Raw genomic sequence first — 19,735 nt, 5'->3', positions numbered from 1 at the left:
CCCTCCCATACGGCCCCCCACCTCCTCCACCCCCCTTTACCCTCGCTCCATTTCTCACTCTGTTTATCCCCCTTTCTCACGTTGCATCATCTCCCCCTATCTGTGCTGCATTCTCTCGTTTGTAACTTCCTTCTCTGTACTTCCCTTTTTTCTACAGGGTACCTCTCTCTCTCTCTTTCTCTCTGTCTCTGTCTCTCTCTCTCTCTCTCTCTCTCTCTCCCACTCATTATCATCCACCACCTCCACCACCTCCGACTCACCATGAACACACCCCTCCCCCCCCACCACAGGCTGTGTGGTGGAGAAGCCTTTAAATTCCTGCCGCAGTGACCCCGGGCCCAGAGCAGACAGCGGGAGTCTGAGGAGACCGATCAAAAAGCTGGGAAGAAGAAGACTGAGATGAAGAGAAAGATGCTGTTGCTGTTCGTCACACTCTTGCTGGGCGCGGTGGGACAGTCCTGGGCTGTCACCTGGGAGTACTACATTGCCGCCATCGAGACGACCTGGAACTACCTGGACTCAGTGAGCACAGACGTGGCCTCCAGACAAAGGTAGCAGCATGGCTGTGTTCTGATGCAGTAGACTCAGTTTACTTTTGTCCCAAGTGCAAAACTGGGTGTAACACAATGCAGAGTTTGTGAAGTTTTTCTCATGGTATAGACATTTGGTATGGCAGTATGTCTTTTCCGCTGATTACAGAGCATGTGGTTTTGATATACAGTAAGTAATACGACAATTATCTTGAAATGGTGCACAGTTTTAGGCACATTTGAAACAATGCTGTAAAATGAGGATACTTTCAAAATTAAATTAATATTTTTCAATTAGTATACCTCAATTAGTTATTTTATTATTTTCAAGAAGAATGTTTGGAAATCTAAATGGAAAGTTTCCTATAGACACTTTATTGAAAATAACTGCGTTGAATGACAAAAACATTTGCCCTGTACTGTATGTATGTATGTATGTATGTATGGTAGAGAATAGTTTTCATTTCAGCTCTGTGTACATATAAATCCAAATTCTGAAACTCCATTCATGTTGTCATTCTGAGTTAAGGCAGATAAGAGTCTTAATGAGCCATTCTGTGCCAGTTACAAAAAATGAATGAGTGTTTTCCTCTGTTTTTGATCTCTAATCCTGTTTACTTCTTCCAGACCTGACATCCCAAAATATACCAAGGCCATTTATAATGAATACACAGACTCCACCTTTACAACACAGAAATCAAAGCCTCCTTGGGCCGGTCAGTATGACATTACACTAAACTGTAGTGACCAATAACAAGTGGTCTATAGTATACGCTTAAATTTGGTCAAATAATCCTATTCTAATCCTAATTTTTCAGCATGTATTTATAAGATGAAAAAAGTGTTAGCACCTTGTTTCTTGTCACTTGTACTAATTTGTGAAGTAGCCTATGTTGTGTTAGCGGTCTTAAGTAATTATTTTTTTTAGCAATTAACACTAGGTAGGCTAATTATAGACCACATAATAGCATATGTTCACCATGGCATGGACTTTGTTTCTTTACGTTCATGGTTGTTTTTTTTTCTGCGTGCCAGGTATCCAAGGTCCCACAATCAGAGCCCAGGTGAGCGATAAAGTTGTGATCCATTTCAAGAACTTTGCGTCACAACCGTTTAGCATTTCTCCCATTGGGATTCCCTACTGGAAGCAGTCAGAAGGTTAGCATTGTTCCACTCTCCTTTCTCTTTCTTTATTTCTTTTTGAGCATACTGTAAATATGCTAACCTGGTTGTAAAATATTTAATATGAAATACTGCAATTATATATGGATACATAAAACAATATCTCACTCACTGGACAAAAAATGTACTTTAACTTTATGAAGTAGAAAGTGTAAGTAATTTATAGATACATTTGATTAACTAAATAAAGATGTTTGAGCTCTTTTGAGTTACCGTACTCAAATTCTGACTAACTGAGATCAATTCAGTCATTTGGACACATAACAAGTACAATAACAGGTGGTATTCTCTTTGCTGACTGTAAGAACTATGAGAACCCATGAAAATGACCTGTTCTCTTTAGGTGCTGGATATGATGACTCCACTACCAGCCAGGAACAGGGCGATGACGCCGTCGCTCCTGGCGGCTACTACAAGTACGTGTGGGAGATCCATGTCCTGAGCGGGCCCACCATGACAGACCCTGACTGCCTCACATACTCCTACTCCTCCCGCGTCGACATTATCAGGGACTTCAACTCGGGACTCATCGGCCCATTACTAATCTGCAGAGCAGGTAAGGAAAAACAAATAAATATAAAAAAATATTTCCATGGCTCCACCAATGACTAAAGCACGGTTTAATCATGCACATCCAAAAATAATACAGGTGCAGGATCGAAGATACGGTTCAAAGACTGACTGAGGAAGGGCCGTAACGGCTTGAAACGTTATCAATAAAAAAAATACTTAAATGGGAGCTCTCCAGTGTGCGGATCTTCACTTTTTCTTTCCACCAATGACTAACACATCACTTTACCCAGATTAATTTTCTATTGTTGTGAGAGGTTTAAAAGTACCTTTAGAATGATGTAGTCCTTGGGTTCTCCATATGAACAGAACAGCTTTGCTTTTGTGAAATAATGAATTAATTCCCACCCTGTCATCACACAGGTGTTCTGACAGTCGAAGGGAAGCAAAAGGTTCCTGAGTTCATCTTACTTTTCGCTGTGTTCGATGAAAACAAGACCTGGTACAGAAACCTGGAAAGATCCCTGGACAAATTCAAAAAGCCTGAAATGGCCAGAGAATATCACACCATCAATGGTCATTTCAACTCATCATTACCTGGTATGTTCTTCTCAAGTTGACCGTGTTTGAGGAGGGTGTTTCTGAGACATGGTATCATGACTATGATACAAACAAACTTAGACGGCTTAAACAGAAGACGGCTTAGTCAGTATTTACATGGTTTTATGACTATGAGAGTAACACAGAGACAAGTGCAGAGACAGCAAAATTACAGAGGGCCGATTCTTGAGCAATGTTGGTGGGCGAATGAGTATTGGAGAGCTGAGTTAAAGCAACACTGCTCAAAATGTTCCCCCATGCATCACCTCCTTTAGTCAGTGTTTAAATGATAGTGTGACTATGAGAGTTAGAGATGCATGTACAGACAGAATTCTGAAGAGGAGTTAGTCAGTATTTGCTTGGTTGGGTGACTTGTGTGATAGTACAAAAAGTTTCCTGAACATGATCAATGACCTCACACTCACACTCTTTACTTGAAGGAGTTCTCCCACTGTGGCGCTTTATTGAGGTGGACTCATGCGGTATGTGTGGTTTTGCAGGTCTAACTCTGTGCCAGGGCTATGAGGACGTGTCCTGGCATCTGATTGGTGTGGGCACCTCTCCCGAGATCCACTCCATCCAGTTCCAGGAGTACTCGCTGCAAGTGATGAAACACAGGAAGGTGTCCTTGGAGATGGCCCCAATGACCTTCACCACAGCGCTGATGAAGCCGCTGGCTGAGGGGACGTTCCAGATCTCCTGCCGGATCCACTCCCATAAGAACGGTATAGTGTGGATCTTCTCGGGTCTTTTTAGTGCTAATGGATCTAATGACCATCATATTACAGCAATGCATTCTGTAAATGTCAAATATGTGTTTTTCCCATAAGCCATGTATGGTTATTCTTCAGTCATCACACTTCAGATCTTTTTTAATTAATTTTTATGTCCAATATATGTTCATTGTTGTCAAAAATAAATTTTTGAAAGAAACAGCTGTAATAATAATGTAACAAATATGTGATCTAGTGGAAAGATAGTGTGTTTTGATATCCAAATAGTGTGTTTTGATATCCAAATAGTATGTTAACCATATAACCATAAGTCTATTCTCAATACATTTTCCTTTATGTTGGCATACTGTATACTCCTGAGCTGTTCCATAAGCTCTAAATTGTTTGCAATGTCTCTTCCTATAGCTGGCATGACTGCCAACTTCACGGTGCACAAATGTGTAGATCCTGTGCTCCCAGACAAGCGGAATGTCAAAGTAGAGGAGGAAGACGACCCCTCCTACGATGACCTCATGTCCACGATTGTGTTCCAGCGTGGGGGCGTCGCGTCTCTCCTCAGGTCGGGCAGTAAGGGGAGGCCCAGAGTGCGGGTCCACTACATCGCTGCTGAGGAACATACTTGGGACTACGCGCCAAATGTTAAAAAGGGTGACAGGTGAGATACAAGAGAGAATGGGAAAAGAGAGAGTGACAGAGAAAGAGAGAGCAGAAGAGAGAGAGAGAGAGTGTGTGTGTGTGTTTGTGTCTGTGTGTGTGTGTGTGAGAGAGAGAGAGAGAGAGAATGAGAGAGAGAGAGGTGGAGAGAGAGAGAGAGAGAGAGAGGCAGAGGTGGACATATCATTAGTTTGTCATAAGTCATAAAAAAAAAACTTAAAAAAATACCTCAGTCACCTACATATTTACCATTAATTTTGGATGAACTAATTTCAGAAGTTCATGTATGCTATTGCTGTTGCTATTTCAGGCTCTATTCCTCTGAGAACCTGAGACAGGGTCCACAGCGCTTAGGGAAGGTGTATAAGAAGGTTGCATATGTGGAGTACACAGACAAGAGCTTCACTAAGAGAAAAAGACAAAGCCCAGGCAAGGGATTGATTGGGCCTGTCCTGACTGGAGAGGTTGGGGACAAATTTCAGGTAAGTACATAAACTACACATGTATAGAATCTGCTGGTGACCTCACACACATGGAGGGCATTTTGTTGCAATGTTGAACATGAGATGTTTGACCCTTTTAAAATCTTTACATCCAGATTATCTTCAAGAATCTGGCTAATCGGCCCTACAACATCTACCCTAATGGATTGACAAGCATTTTGCCACTTAATCGAAAAGGTATGATATCTCATCTCACTCACAGAGATAAAAAGAGAAAGAGACAAAGAGATATGATTGAAATTTAGTTTGAAGACAGAGAAAGAATGATGAATTTATTATTTATTATTACATGTGCTGAATGTACTAACTCAAGGATACTTATGTGTAAAAGTGAATGTGAATGTATATAAGTTCTACGGCTAATAAATTGATCATCTCACCAGCAACCCATAAGGACATGAGCTCTCTGGCAATACAGCCAGGGGACACGTTTTCTTACCTGTGGAAACTGACATCTGAGGATGGTCCCACGGACCTCGACCCACGATGCCTCACTCGTCTGTACCAGAGCACCCTCAACCCCGAGAGGGACTTGGCCTCAGGGCTGGTGGGTCCCCTTATCGTCTGCAAACCAGGCTCACTGGACCGGACAGGCAGAGTGGTGAGGACAATTCAATTCAATTCAGCGAAATTCAATTCAGTGAAATTCAATTCAATTCAGTTTAATTCAGCTCAGTTCAATTCAGTTCAGTTCCATTGAGCTCCATTTACATTTATTTGTAAACCCCCTAAGTGCCAAAACATTGATCATGTACATGACTTATGAAATAGTTTCTATTACATGTATGCATACATGGTCTGGCTTCAATTTAAATATCTCAACAGGTGTCAGTTGAAAACGTGTTGATATAATGTAATGTATGTTATAATATTTTCAGGTAACATCAGATATAGAGAAGCATTTGATGTTTGCCATATTTGATGAAAACAAAAGTTGGTACCTTAATGAAAACATTCAGAACTACAGTGAAGACCCTAATGCTTTGAATACTCAGCATCCAGATTTCTACAAATCCAATGTTATGAATAGTAAGTATACTTACCGGTACTTGCCCATTCAATGCTATTATTTTGTGATGGTGGAAAGGCTCTCCAATTTCTTGTATCTCAGCTGAATAACTGATAGTAGACGTACAAAACAATGTTGTTGATGTTTTTTTGTTGTTGTTTTTTTTTTTACTGTGGATTAATAATAATATATTTATAAATGTAAAAATAAATGTAATGTATTATTAAAAATTCATTATGTAATACCACTCAAACCACACTTGCTCTGTCTTCCCAGCTGTCAATGGCCTGATGTACAACAACCTCCACTTCAAGGTATGCCTGGGTGAGGTCACCTTCTGGCATATGGCAAACGTGGGGACGCAGAGCGACTTTCTGTCCGTTTACTTCACAGGAAATCCCTTTGAGAAAAACAAAGTGTACAACACTGTCCTCACCCTGTTTCCTATGAGTGGGGAAACCGTTGCAACAGAGATGGAGACACTTGGTAGGCATCACTGATCAGAGTTGTATATATGCCGCATAATGATACACTATTCGCATACATGTAGATATATGTAACTTTTATTCTAAGTTACATTTAACTGTGGGTGCTAATAGCTGGATGCCATAGTGGAAGACAAAAAAAACAGGACGTTTGTATTTTGTCACTTTGATTCACTCACCGTGAATTTTCCAGTATTTTAGCACTTAACATTATCGAGTGGAAACATTTGAAGGTTTTTACAACAACTCCATGACTCTTTCTCAGGAACTGTTACCCATTAACAACCTAGTGTTGCAGTTTGTAACATAATCTGTCATTAATGTTTGAAGGTACATAACTCAATGTCACCTGACAATGTCCTTGCCCATTAACAAACCGGGATTTTAGCAGCAACCACTTTCTCGGTCATCTAATTTGTGAGACCTTCTAAGAATCTTCCACTGTCCCTGTGTTTCTAGGTGAGTGGGAGATCAGTGCTTTTGACCCCAAGCTGAAAAACCAGGGCATGAGTGCCCAGTACTCAGTGTTCAGCTGTGAAAAGTTACCCACAGTGGATACGGAAGAAGATTACGATTTTGATTATGTGTTTGACCCCATGCCCATGGCGAGGGGTGCCAGAGGAGATCAGGGGAACCAGACAGTGGCCATCCGAGTGTGCCGGCCAGTGAAGACTAATGACACCCAGCTGGACAACACCCTCCCCATCGAGGGAAGGGAGGGCAAGAGAAAGCAGGTGTGTGAGATGAAATATATCAGTGTGGCAGGAGAGCAGGACACCAGCATTCTCTCAGAGGGTGGAATCCCCGAAGACATCCTGGCGGAGCTGGACAAAGAGTTAAATGGGGACCTTGCAAAGCGACGGAAGAGGTCACTGACGAAAACGACTGAGGAAAACACTGACGGAGACACGTCAGCTGATCAAGTCCTGGATGTCAGTGATGGGATGCCGTCTGGTTTCTCCGACTATATTGATTTGGTATTTCAAGGAGAATCTCAGCAAACAGCTATGGAGAACTCCACTGAGGCAGATGTCGATGAAACCTCTAAGGAGAAGAACAAAACCTTAAATGACTTCTTCGGTAGAATCCTCCAAAGATTGGACCAGGGTTCTTTGAATGACCCTATCCAGACACTAAATGAGACTTGGGAGGAGGCTGACAATAGTGTGGAGAAGGATTCTGACAGACAAAACAGGAGCAAGCTGCAGAGGCGACAAGCTCTTGACCTTATAAAGCACACAGAGCAGGAGGGATCGATAGACCTGGCCAGTGAGAACGACATTCTCGACGATAACTCACTGGACAGTCTAGACGGACTAACAGAATACCTCGATAAGTTACAGATAGACCTTGGTGACCTGGTGGATTTGTCCAATTCCACAGACAACACCACAGACCCAAGACAGATGCCTTCATTTGAATATGACGACTACTCTGATGAAAAGAACTTTTCAATGAATGATATTCCTTACGAGGGGGGTTTGAATCCAAGGTCGAGCCAACCGAAGTACCGCAGCTATTACATCGCAGCTGAGGAAGTCATGTGGGATTACGGAATCACAAAACCACATCAGCTTATTAGACCAAAGTAGGGGGTGTTTTCTTTCATTGCACACACATACACATACTGCATGACTGAAGAGTGGTACAGAGAAAATGTAATCATGTCACTTTCCACATTAACGTGATCTGTCATCCCACAGAGAAATGCGACGTGGATATAGGAAGTACTTCCCAGCCTACAAGAAGGTGGTGTTCCGGGCTTACCAGAACAAAGATTTCCTGGAGCCTGTCAAACAAGGAGAACTCGATGAGCACCTTGGAATCATGGGCCCAGTGCTGAAAGCAGAAGTCAACGATGTTCTAACAGTGAGTTGGTGTCCTGCTTTGGTTTTGTGGTATTGTTTTGTGGTATTGTGGTATTGATTTGTGGTATTGTGGTATTTTTTTGTGGTATTGTGGTATTGTTTTGTAGTATTGTCAATCTGGAGACCTGCACAGTGGACCATGATTTAACAGCCATAGCTTGTTGAGGGTTCTTCAGAACCTCTTAACTTAACCTTAACTTTTTTACACATTTTAAGTCCTTTTCAGTTAAAGGAGCCGTATGTAAGAAAAATATTTCAATTAATCATAAAATGGCCCTGATATTTCACTAGACATGAAGAAATCATGTTCAATTCAAATACTTATATCACTGACAACAGTAGTCCGGCCAGGATATTGTCATTTAAAAAGTGAAGTTGCAGCCCTCAACTGATGTTGATGTTGTGTTTTGTTATGTCATGTTGTGTTTTGGCCTGATGCGCCACCCTCCACTTATCTACTAATCACGAAGTCAGTAGTGTTTCGCCATCCAGGTTGGCAACCTCCAGTCAGGGGGGAGGGGGAGGGGATACACCGCTCTTCAGTATTTTGAAAGTGATTGCAGTACCAGTTTTGGCCACAATCTTACATATGGTTCCTTTAAAGAAAAATAACAAAAAAACTCTCCAATCACTATCTCACAAAAGGTAAAAAGTATTGAACTTCTCTTTTTTTGTTTTCTCCAATCAGGTGGTCTTCAGGAACAAAGCGTCCAGACCCTACTCTCTGCACCTCCAAGGAGTTTATGACAAGTTCCAGGGGCAGTCGTCTCCCAGCGGTATCCCCGGGCAGGACTATCGGCCTGACGAGGCCCCCGGGGAGCCTGTGCCTCCCGGGGAGGAGAGGGTCTACAACTGGAGGGTCCACAAACGCCAGGGACCTGCCACAAAAGACTTTGATTGCAAGACCGGCGCCTATTATTCCACTGTTGACAAGGCAAGGCTTTCTGTTCTTATCTACATGAATAGCTCTTCATCGGTGCATTGGATTGGTTTACAGTATTTCAAGCACACTTCATATACCGATAGTTTCTCCACACTTTTAGACCACATTTCTACATGGATGATTCCACAATACTATGGTTCTTGATTTTGAGGTTTAAACGTTTGATGCTCCTCTGTTCTGAGGATTTCATTATTTCTCTGGTATGTTTTTTTTCCCACCAGGAGAAGGACATAAACTCTGGACTGATTGGTCCCCTGCTGATCTGTAACCCAGGGACTCTCAAAACAGCCACGCTTATGCAGCCAGGGGTACGAGATCTCTTCCTCCTCTTCACCATCTTTGATGAGCAGAAGAGCTGGTACATGGAGGAAAACATCAAGAAGTTCTGCTCCCCCCCTTGCAGAGCCAATAAAAATGACCCCTGGTTTGAGATGAGCAACAAATTTTCAGGTAACTGAACATAGCCCTTGGGTATTTTATATGGCCTTATACTGTGTGCCACTATGTTTTTTAGATTAGTTTTTAGTCTTCATTGGGATGGTTCAGTGTAGAGTCAGGAACAGAGGTCCCCATGGGCCCTGCAATCTATGTCTGGTGTGTGTGTGTGTGTGTGTGTGTGTGTGTGTATGTGAGTGTGTGAGTGGGGGGTGGGGGGTAGGGGGGGTGATGCAGCGTCCCCCTCTCTATGTTCTTTAATAACATAGCATGATAAATGGCATAATGTCTCTTTGACTGCATCGTACTCCACAAGACCTCTTTCTCAGCACTAGAACATTGTGCTGAATTTCATTCCTTGGCAACTATAAGCCTAAAGAGGCAGGCGTTGTTATATCATGTTCTCAAGACATGTTGTGACCATAAAAGTGAGAACAAAACAAAGACAATTGCGGTACTCAGTGTACTGTTTGTAAGTTGCCACATAAGGGATGTTGCTGGGGTGTGTGAAATGACGAAAATAAAGAGCACTTATCTGGCTGAACAGCTGTGTGTGTGTGCATGCATATGTGTCTGTGTATATGTGTGGATGAGTGTGTGTGTGTGTGAGATAGAGAATGTGAGGTAAAAGAGAGAGACACACACAGAACTAAACAACATTCTCGATTCATAAATCTTCTGCAGCCATTAATGGGTACGTGGCAGAGACACTCCCAGGGCTGGCTATTGAACAGTACAAGACCGTGCGATGGCACCTCATGAACATGGGCAGTGGGGGCGAGTTCCATTCCGTCTACTTCCACGGCCTCCCATTCAGCGTCAGGAATGACGAGGAGCACAGAATGGGCGTGTTCAACCTCTATCCTGGTAAGCAGTGTTTATTGTTTATTGTTTATAGGATCCCCATTAACTGGGGCATAAGTCCTAGCTATGCTTCCTGGGGTCCAACAGTACAGTGATGCTGGCCTACTGATCAAGTAACCCATCAACATTTTCTTATCCTTTCACATCATTTACGTATAAGATACTGACCATTTGCTTACTGAGCGCATTTTAGAATTAAGTCATTACTTATCATCACTTATCATTGCCAGATGTTATTACACTAACACATCGTATGATAGTTACATTTTCTCAGTTTGTTGTTTAGCTTTGGGAGTCTGACTCAGGACCCAGATTTTGATAGCATTCACTTGTCCTCTCGTGGTATTTGTGCATAGAAGCATCCATCTATGTCTAAACAACTATTTTTGTCTCATGGTGATTGTCATGTAGCCTACTGTGTCTTCTTGGGTGCCCTTTGCTATGCCTGTTTTCTTTGGAATTGCCCCATGTGGATAAAGAAAAGGTTTTGAATGGAATTGAATTGACCATTGTCCCTTCTGGTTGTGAGCGCAGGTGTGTTTGGCACCATTGAGATGAGACCTCCCATGCTGGGCACATGGATGGTGGAGTGTTCCATAGGGGAGCACCAGCTCTCCGGCATGAGAGCCAAGCTGCTGGTCTACGACCCAGGTAGGTGCCCACTCAGTCTCTACATCACCCATCTGTGAAATCTGTATTTGAATTTCACATTCATGTTTTGTTTTTAGATTTTAAATTTACCAGAAGCCATTAAAAACTATCACTGTGTATACATGAACAGTCATTGTCTTTGCCCCCCCCCTCCCAGAATGTATTCAGCCACTGGGGATGGAATCGGGAATTATTTCTGACGAACAAATTTCAGCTTCGGACTATTATGGTAATTTCTCAAAATGGAAAACAACTTGTTGTCACTTTTAAATGGTTGCATACTAGTGTTCTTTCCAGAGTGTTCTAAACTGTTGTCCACATGTCTTGATTGAGTCCATGTGCTGTGGGTGGTGATGGTGGTTTGGCAGGGAAACAAGACAATGTTTTTAGGCACATTCCAGTGAAAGTTTGAGGTCTCTGAGCACTTATTTCTTAAGAACTTGAATTAATTAAATCACCTTGAATCAAAAAGGGATAGGTTATTGAATGCTGAGGAGATCAAGTTGACGTTTGACTCTGTAAAGCGCCTTGAGACACATTCCTGTTATGGTGCTACATAAATTCGATTGAATTGAATTGAATTGTATTGAAAGGATATGACAAAGGCGAAAGTGGAGTAGAACAAATATTATGTAACATTAGTATTCCCATCATCTGTGAAGCAAGCAACATTGCCATGTGGGTCACAAATGGTCTCTACTGTTCCCTCATGATTAGGATAAGGACCTCACTTTGTCATTTCACCACCACAGAGCCCTAAAGAGCATTAATAACAGTTATCATCATTCAAAACTTTTCTCACAGCTGTGACAAATTTCATGAGCCATTATATTAAATGCACAAAGTTGGGAAATGTACAATACAGTCATAGAGGCGTCTTCTGTTTTTTCCACTGTTGCTGTTGCAGTGCTGTGTAGAACACAAAACATGTCTGATTGCAATTTTCCAACTGCAATTCACAGTTTGCCTTTTGTCTCTCTGTTACTTTTACCAGATAACTGGGAGCCAGGCTTGGCCAGGTTACAGCAGTCTGGCTCCTTTAATGCCTGGGTAGGCCATTCCAAAACATCATGGCTCCAGGTAAGATAACAAGACCTGAAGTGACTTGCCTACAAGATCTCACTGTAGCATACTTGCACGAATTAGGCATTACATAAAAACGATTAAGGTAGCACTTTATATGCCATGCAACTTTACATTGTACAGTGGCCTAACATGTAACACACTAAATATCCTTGTAAGTTTGAAATCTTGTGCACATGACCCTCTTACTGCAAATCCAATCCTCAAACCCACTATGCTCATGATGTGTGATCACAAGTGTCAACATGTCACTTTAAGGCAAGGCAAGGCCAGTTTATTTATGTAGCAGATTTCATACACAGGCAATTCAATGTGCTTTACATAAACAAAAGCAAATAATTGTAAGTAATACAATAATTACAATAATTGTAAGTGAATAAAAGCATAAAAGAGCAATAACTTAAAAAATAATTGAAAAAGTAATTAACATAAAATACGTAGACATAGAATACAGAGACATAAAAACCCAGTGCATCTGATGAACATGAAGTGCATTTGATCAGTTAGCATAATATAAAGCAACCACAAACTGTTTGGTCTTAAATTTAGATTTGAAATTGGCAGCAATTGGGCCATTTTTTTTGTCACCTGGAAGTTGGACAAAAGTGAATCACATAGCAATTTCATTGTTCAGCTGAAGAAAGCTGCTCTTTTCTTGTAGGTATTATTTGAGCCAGTTGATAACTGTACTCAAGGTTTAGGGCCTACTGATTCTATTAAAAGATGAGTGCTCTCAGCATCGCAAGTCATCTTGTTGCTTTGACTTAGTAACGTCATGTGAATGTGTAGTGTCAAGCTTATGCGTAAGAAACTATAGTACACTAAGTATGTAAAAGCAACAAAATGATGCATTATGTTGAGTGCACTAAGTATTTTTTTACACTGAGCATAAAATAAGTCCAAGTTACATGAAGTGTGTGACCAGAATCCTTTGCAACATCTGAAGAAGCTGTTGTCCTTTCCCTCTGTGAACAGGTGGACCTGCGGAAGCCCATGCTGATCCACGGCCTCCAGACCCAAGGAGCCCGAACCGGATCTTTGGGCATCAAAGAAACATTCACCATGTACTTCACTGTCTCATACAGCATGGACAACGAGCACTGGAAGATCTACCGGGGAAACGACTCCAAGCCGTCCAAAGTCAGTGCCTTTCAACTTTCTACACTTGAACTTGCAATGTTGTTTATAGGCCACGCTTTGTAATCAATGTTTACATAAATGTATGGTATTTGCATTATGTCGTGGGATGTCATTACTTTATTGTTTGGAATCAATTTACCTTTGTAAAGGGTTTTATTTTATTGTATCGTATTGCACGCAGGTTTTTATCGGCAACTGGGATGGCTCAAGTGTAAACGAAAATCTCCTGTCCCCACCAATCATTGGCCAGCACATCAGACTGAATCCAGTGGTCTTCAAGGGCCGTCCCACTTTTCGCTTGGAGCTGCTGGGATGCGATTTAAACAGTGAGTTTCTTTTGTTTGCTGAAATGCAACGCACCTCCGCAAGGACACCCACCACTTTTAAAACGCATCCGTTGTTCGCTGCAAGCTTCACTTCAATAAGGAGCCAGAGGGTATTGAACAATACATTTGAAGTGCATTCTCTGTGTTCCTCTTTGTCAGAGATTCAAAAGAAGTGAATAATAGCTCAAATCAAAGCATTATGCTGCGATGACAGCACCTCACTTGACATGAAAGGGAAGAAATGCGTCAGTTGGGAGCTCCATGGCTTGTTTCTGAGCTTCACTGACTGACAGTGCTTCCGGCAGGGCTGCATTCTCTGTCTCACAGTTAGTCGTGCATATCACTAATGGCTTCTTGTAAAGCTGGAAAAAAAATCTTGAATTGGCTTTACTTTTTCTTTTCTGATTTTTTTGTTTTTGGGTATTTCTCTAATACATGTTTTGAAATATCAGAGTTCTCTTTATTCTTCAATTCTCTTTTATCTTTGAAAAGGCTTCATCCTCAATTGTAGAATGGGAAAGAATTCTCCATGCATTGGCTGGCAGTATTGAAGCTATATAGTTATCATATCTAATTTTTAAATTCCCTTTCATACCTGGAGGAGTGTGTGCATGCACACTGAGAATCTGGGAACTAAGTATGAACCAAGAGTTATCTTTGTGTGCACAGCTCCCAAAGTTATATCTTTCTCCAAGCTATTTAAGTGTTGACTCTTTTAAAGTTCCGTTTGTCAGTTCCGAAAACAAATTTCACAGCATCAAAGCTTCAGCAGTCTGCAATGTCCTTGGGTTGTTTAATCCTTCCGAGATAAGCATGCAAACACTCCTCTCTCTCTCTCTTGCATTTCTCTTCCTCATGTGATATGCGAACCAACACTGTCAGTAATCTCATACTGTAACCCTGCTCTGTCTCTGATCCCAGGTTGTTTGATGCCTCTGGGCATGCAGAAGAAGACCATCCCCAACAACAGCATCACGGCCTCCTCGTATCTGTACAAGTGGCTGCTGTCCTGGACCCCCTCTCTGGCCAGACTCCATCAGGAGGGCCGAGCCAATGCTTGGCGGCCGAAGGTGAGGCCCCTTGGATGGGCATAAGTAACTGGGCATATAAGTTTAGTATATTTTTTGGGGCTTTTTATGCCTTTAATTATAGGACAGTGGAGAATGACAGGAAGTGAGTGGGAGAGAGAGCAGGGGTGGGATCCGGAAAGGACCACGGGGCGGGAATCGAACCCGGGTCGCCGGCGTACGGTGCAGGTGCCCCAGCTAGTTGCCCCACAGCTGGGGCCAGTGCCCTCCTTTTTTTACATTCATCCATTTCGAGGAAAGGGTCTTTAATGTTGTATTTCTAGTTGCCTGGAGAATAACAACATCTTGTTGTACTTAATGTGCTTTGAAAAGCCTGGCAAGTGTGAAGAAATGATGAATCCTCCCCTAGAGAGGAGGAGTGTTATGTAAATTAGATGCTGCAGACATATTCATTTACACGTCTAAGAACATGTCTTAGTGACGTGATAACAACAGGAGTCATTGAAAAGACATAACAGCCATACTGAATACCTATACAAACAAATCCTTATGACATTGTAGGGTTTCTCTGTCGTGTTTGGGAAAGCACTTAAGGAATAAAAGGCCCAGGTACTTGTTTGGGCCATTTAAAACATGAATTTATCCATGGGGAGGGGAAAGGAAAGGATTCCAGGAAAGAAAATCACCCATGAAAGGGTTTCTTTCTAGATGGTTGGTGATTAAGCATATAATCTTCCAGCAGCGCTGCCATATTGACCGCAGGCAGTACGAATAACATGAAGTGAAGGAAACGCCCAAGTCCAACACCATTGTCTCTCCTCATTTATTTACCCGGGCTAAGACATTTACTGCTTCCCTTTGCCACCATACTGAATTCGCATGCCGTTGATAAGAGGGCTCAGAAGGTTCAAGACCTTTTGTTATACTCAGCAGACTCTCTCTAGGACATGCTGACATGTGTTTGCTGTTGTTTTGTAGCAGGGTGCATTATGTTTTTGAAAAATGTTGACCTAAGGCAGGTCTATGAAGAATGTTGTTTAAAAATAACTTCTCAGACTTCAGTTGCTTTAGTAAATCTTGACTTTGACAGCTGTGTTCATTGATGCAAACGAAACCTTCTTCAAAACACCCAAAATAAATGACCTAAAGGCTCTAAAAACAAGCAAACTGATGCCTTCTCCCAAGTTTTTCCATTGAAGAGATTTTCATTGAAAGTTTATTTTAGTCTAGGATTGGTCTTAATACATGTGTGGGACACTGCATGGTTAGCTTGATTAAATGGACACAGCTATCCCTCTGGCCCTACAGTATATGTTTGACATTGCCAAACAAAATTACTCCTTTGCCACACATTTGACTCTAGCTTTTTCCATACACTCTCTCTCTCATACACGCTCCCAACAGAGCAATGACCCCCACCAGTGGATCCAGGTAGATTTCATGGAGCAGAGGAGGGTGACAGGCATCATCACCCAGGGGGCAAGGTCCATGCTGCAGGGAATGATGGTCACAGAGTTTTGCGTGTCCACCAGCGACAACGGCCACGACTGGACCATGGTGATGGAGGGCGGAAGAGAGAAGGTGTGTGTCATTTATCACACAGGAGATAGCACAGACAGACACACACACACAAACTCTCTTTCACACACAGATACTATCAGGTTGTTCTAAATGCTAAAGTTTAGTATATTAGCATTTTTCTTGAGGAAAGTTGTGTAAGTCATAATTTGCAAGTGAGGGAAGCAATATTTTAGCAATATTTCATAGACTACTGAATACATTCATAATAAGCTGTCAGTCAGTTGTTTTTATCTTCTGATTTCAGGACTGATGCCAATAGGCACTCTGTGAAGATTTATTTTTCAAAAGCTGCTGCAGAATAAGTGCCTTTTTTAAAACGTGTAATCTTGAGGCTCCACATACTCACAACAGGATGTTTTTTTTTTATTTCTATTCTTTTGTTTCAGAAATTTGAAGGAAACATGGAATACGATGAACAGAAGCTGAACCTCTTTGATCCTCCACTCTTTGCTCGCTATATCCGCATCTTTCCCCGAGGATGGTTGAATGACATCGCTCTTCGACTGGAGTTCCTGGGGTGTGAAACGCAGCAAAGACTCTAAAGCTCACCACTGTTGAGAGTAGACTAGTCATTGACGTACAGTATGTGTAAGGAAGCCGAAAATATCAATGTCCAGCATGTGCTTCTGACAGACCCTTTAATGTAACTCATAACTATCCATGTTTGTTCTGTCAGTGCTGCGTGTTATTCGCGCACAGTGAAGTCACTACACTGAAGAAGGTCTAATATCTAACCTCTGTTTGATTTTAAATCTTTGTAAATATCTGTCATGTACATCAAGCTGTATTTATTTTTGTATATCAAAAGTGTTGGTATGTCACATATGTCACACATGTGTCATGTGTTTTGCACTGTGAAGAGAGAAGAAAGAGTATTTTACTGGGAGAGATTTTATGGGGGGGGGGGGGGGTAAAAATGTATATTTTAAATACCAAATGCTCAATAAATGAGAAAGCTCTCTTCTCTTTGTCCACTGACCTCTACTCCAGTGATCCAAACAGATTCCCACCCAGTTCAAGGGGTCTGGATCTTTTCCACTTGACGTAGGAAGGATACCATTTGTTTTTCTCGCCTCGTTTTCTCTTTCTTTGCTGTCCTCAAGAGACACTGACACGAACGCCCATGCTACCCAATTGTTATTCCTTTCTCACTCTCTCTCTCTCATTTGTTCCTGTTGTTTTTTCTCCATACTTTCCTTTGATAAAACGAGCACCTTCACCAGTGTCCAAAACTCCAGGGGACCTTTATCTCAGCACAGCCTGCGCTGTTGGGTCTTGCCGTGTTTACACGAACATCATATCAGCAGGCTCTGCTCTTTGTTCAACTGACATGGAAAAATGTGTGAGAAACAAATGTTAGAGTAAACGAATGGCTTTGAAACACGGTTCTGGTTATAATTCAGAGGACAAACACGGGTGTTACACGGAAGGGGACATGGAGGGAGGGAGAGAAGGAAAGAGAGAGAGAGAGAGAGCAGCGGAAATTTAAAAGTCACGCAAGAAGATGTTTATAAAAGAGTGTGAAAGTGGACGTGCTTGGAAACGGAAGGGAAAGGGAAGAGGGATGATAACGTTTACATGTTCTTGAGATCGAAAAATGGAACTGAACTATCAGTTCCGCTTGCTGAGGACACTTTCCCCTCAAAGCTGTTTAACTTGGATTTGAACGGTGGTGTCTCACCCTGAGAAAACAGTGGCAGAAAACTGGACACAAGTCACGATGAGCATTGTGACCTGAAAGCATAACTTAACAACAACTTACTGAAATAAAATAATTCAAAAGTTCACATAAGATTTGTACAAGACTGGCAGAAATAAAGTCTGAAACCCCATTTAATTCGGTGCACATACACAAACAAACCTTTCTAATAGTTAATGTTTGTTTCAGATTGCTACAATACAAGTGGATTGTGAAGATGCACAGTGTAACTGGAAAGTTTTTCAGACCCTTACCAGTTTTCCACATTTTGTTATGTTTCAGACTCATCTTAAAATGGATTCAATTTTTTTTCTCATCAATTCACACACAATGTTTCAATACTCCACACAAAAACAGGTGTTTGGAGTGTTTTGTAAACTTATGAAAAATAAAAGACTGAAATATCCCATTTACATAAGTATTCAGACCCCTTGTTATGACACTTGGAATTGAGCTCTGGTGCATTCTATGTCTATCAATGGTCCTTGAGATGCTTCTAAAACTTGATTGGAGTCCACCTGTGCCCATGGACGGATTATGAACTTTTGGGCCCCTGGGCCCAGATGTATTAATGCCCCCCCACTTATTGTTGCATATGTGGGAGGGGGGGGGGTTGGGGGTCCTCCCCCAGAATTTTTAAAAATTGTTTGATGTGATTTCCTGTATTCTGGTGCATTTTGAGGATGGCCAATACTAAATTCAATCAGATTCATAGCCTACATCCTGATTTGTTGATATTGAGGCAACGATTCCATGCAAAGGCTTGGGCTTCAGGGCCCCCTGACCCCTTGGGCCCCTGGGCCTGGGCCCGGTAGGCCTGTGCAGTAATCCATCCCTGCCTGTGCCTAAATGTATTCATTATTAGGAGAGGCACACATATGTTTATATAAGATCTCACAGCTGAAGGTGTATGTCAGAGTGAAAACCACAGCCACGATGTCAAGACAATTGTCCATAGGCCTGTGAGGCAGGGTTGTGTCAAGACACAGATCTGGGGAAGGATATATTTCTGCCTCCATCATTCTCAAATGGAAAAGTTTGGAACAACCTTCCTGGTCGATCAGCCAAACTAAGTAATCAGGATAGAAGGCCTTGGTCAGACAGGTAACCAAGGACCCAATGGTCACTATGAATGAGATCCAGATATACTGTACTTATGTTGTGGAGTATTGGAAAATTGTCTGTAGATTGATTAGAAAAAAAAATATTGAATCAATTTTAAGATGAGTCTGAAACAAAACAAAATGTGTAAAACTTGAAAGGGTTGCACTGTACAGTATATTGATCACTCAATACTGTAAAGTTTTGCATCATTTTTAGTGTGTATCAAGTCCTGATATGTGTATTAAATGTGCATAGCTACAACACTTCTGGAAAGAGGTTATAGATGTACTTTCTTTAACAAAGGTGAATCTTTCTCTGTGCCCAAAAAAGCGTTCTGGGTCTCATACCGGACACTGATCTCAGCAGAGCTAATAGGAAGAGTGTTACTCTGCCTGCTGGAAACCAGACGTAGTGTGGCAAAGGCTGGAAGTCTATGCTGAGACCTAATGTGAAATGTCGGTTAGCGGGCATTATACAAGTTTTAGCAATGGAAACCTGTTAACTGAAGAAATGTGGACGTCATTTTGTACAGGGCCCATTCTTTCTTGGGACTCTAAAGTGATGCGTATACTGTACTGTAAAGACAATCCATAGCCTGTTTACGTTTTGCCTCTGTACCTTTGAGTGTGTGCCGTTTAGACAAGTGTCTTCTTTTTTGTTTAGTTGTTTTTCCCCAATCTCTTTTGTATTAGTGTTTTTTTGCGTCTTTTGACTCTTTGTATGTCATGTTGTTCACTTTAAAAAGAAAAATCCAATTAAAAAAAATATTACTACACTGATTACTACTATTAATACTTATGTTTTCA

General features: G+C 41.7%; 1 protein-coding gene across 1 annotated transcript; it reads left to right on the top strand.

The window, feature by feature from the left end:
• The first annotated feature begins 305 nt into the window (after nucleotides 1-305).
• f8 (coagulation factor VIII, procoagulant component) lies at nucleotides 306-17,104 on the top strand. Its single transcript, XM_042075158.1, has 25 exons — nucleotides 306-551; nucleotides 1,158-1,246; nucleotides 1,566-1,688; nucleotides 2,056-2,268; nucleotides 2,646-2,822; nucleotides 3,323-3,547; nucleotides 3,962-4,211; nucleotides 4,521-4,692; nucleotides 4,809-4,890; nucleotides 5,097-5,314; nucleotides 5,592-5,742; nucleotides 5,999-6,208; nucleotides 6,667-7,795; nucleotides 7,911-8,076; nucleotides 8,764-9,009; nucleotides 9,240-9,468; nucleotides 10,138-10,320; nucleotides 10,852-10,968; nucleotides 11,126-11,197; nucleotides 11,963-12,048; nucleotides 13,027-13,191; nucleotides 13,373-13,517; nucleotides 14,439-14,587; nucleotides 15,950-16,126; nucleotides 16,513-17,104. Exons 1-25 carry the CDS (start codon nucleotides 400-402, stop codon nucleotides 16,666-16,668), a joined length of 5,082 nt encoding a protein of 1,693 aa, XP_041931092.1. The 5' UTR covers nucleotides 306-399; the 3' UTR covers nucleotides 16,669-17,104.
• Nucleotides 17,105-19,735: the final 2,631 nt, after the last annotated feature.

This window comes from Alosa sapidissima, chromosome 20, assembly GCF_018492685.1.
Source record: "Alosa sapidissima isolate fAloSap1 chromosome 20, fAloSap1.pri, whole genome shotgun sequence".
Classification (NCBI taxonomy): Eukaryota; Metazoa; Chordata; class Actinopteri; order Clupeiformes; family Clupeidae; genus Alosa; species Alosa sapidissima.
The sequence above is the reverse complement of the archived record's forward strand: the minus strand, read 5'-3'. Positions and strand labels throughout refer to the sequence as shown.

What these genes read in the sequence shown, in the direction of transcription:
- f8 (XM_042075158.1), top strand. Translation starts at nt 400, where the DNA reads ATGAAGAGAAAGATGCTGTTGCTGTTCGTCACACTCTTGCTGGGCGCG. An exon ending in AGGTTGGGGACAAATTTCAG is followed by an intron (nt 4,693 to 4,808) that starts GTAAGTACATAA and finishes CTTTACATCCAG; the next exon opens with ATTATCTTCAAGAATCTGGC. An exon ending in AACAGAGATGGAGACACTTG is followed by an intron (nt 6,209 to 6,666) that starts GTAGGCATCACT and finishes CTGTGTTTCTAG; the next exon opens with GTGAGTGGGAGATCAGTGCT.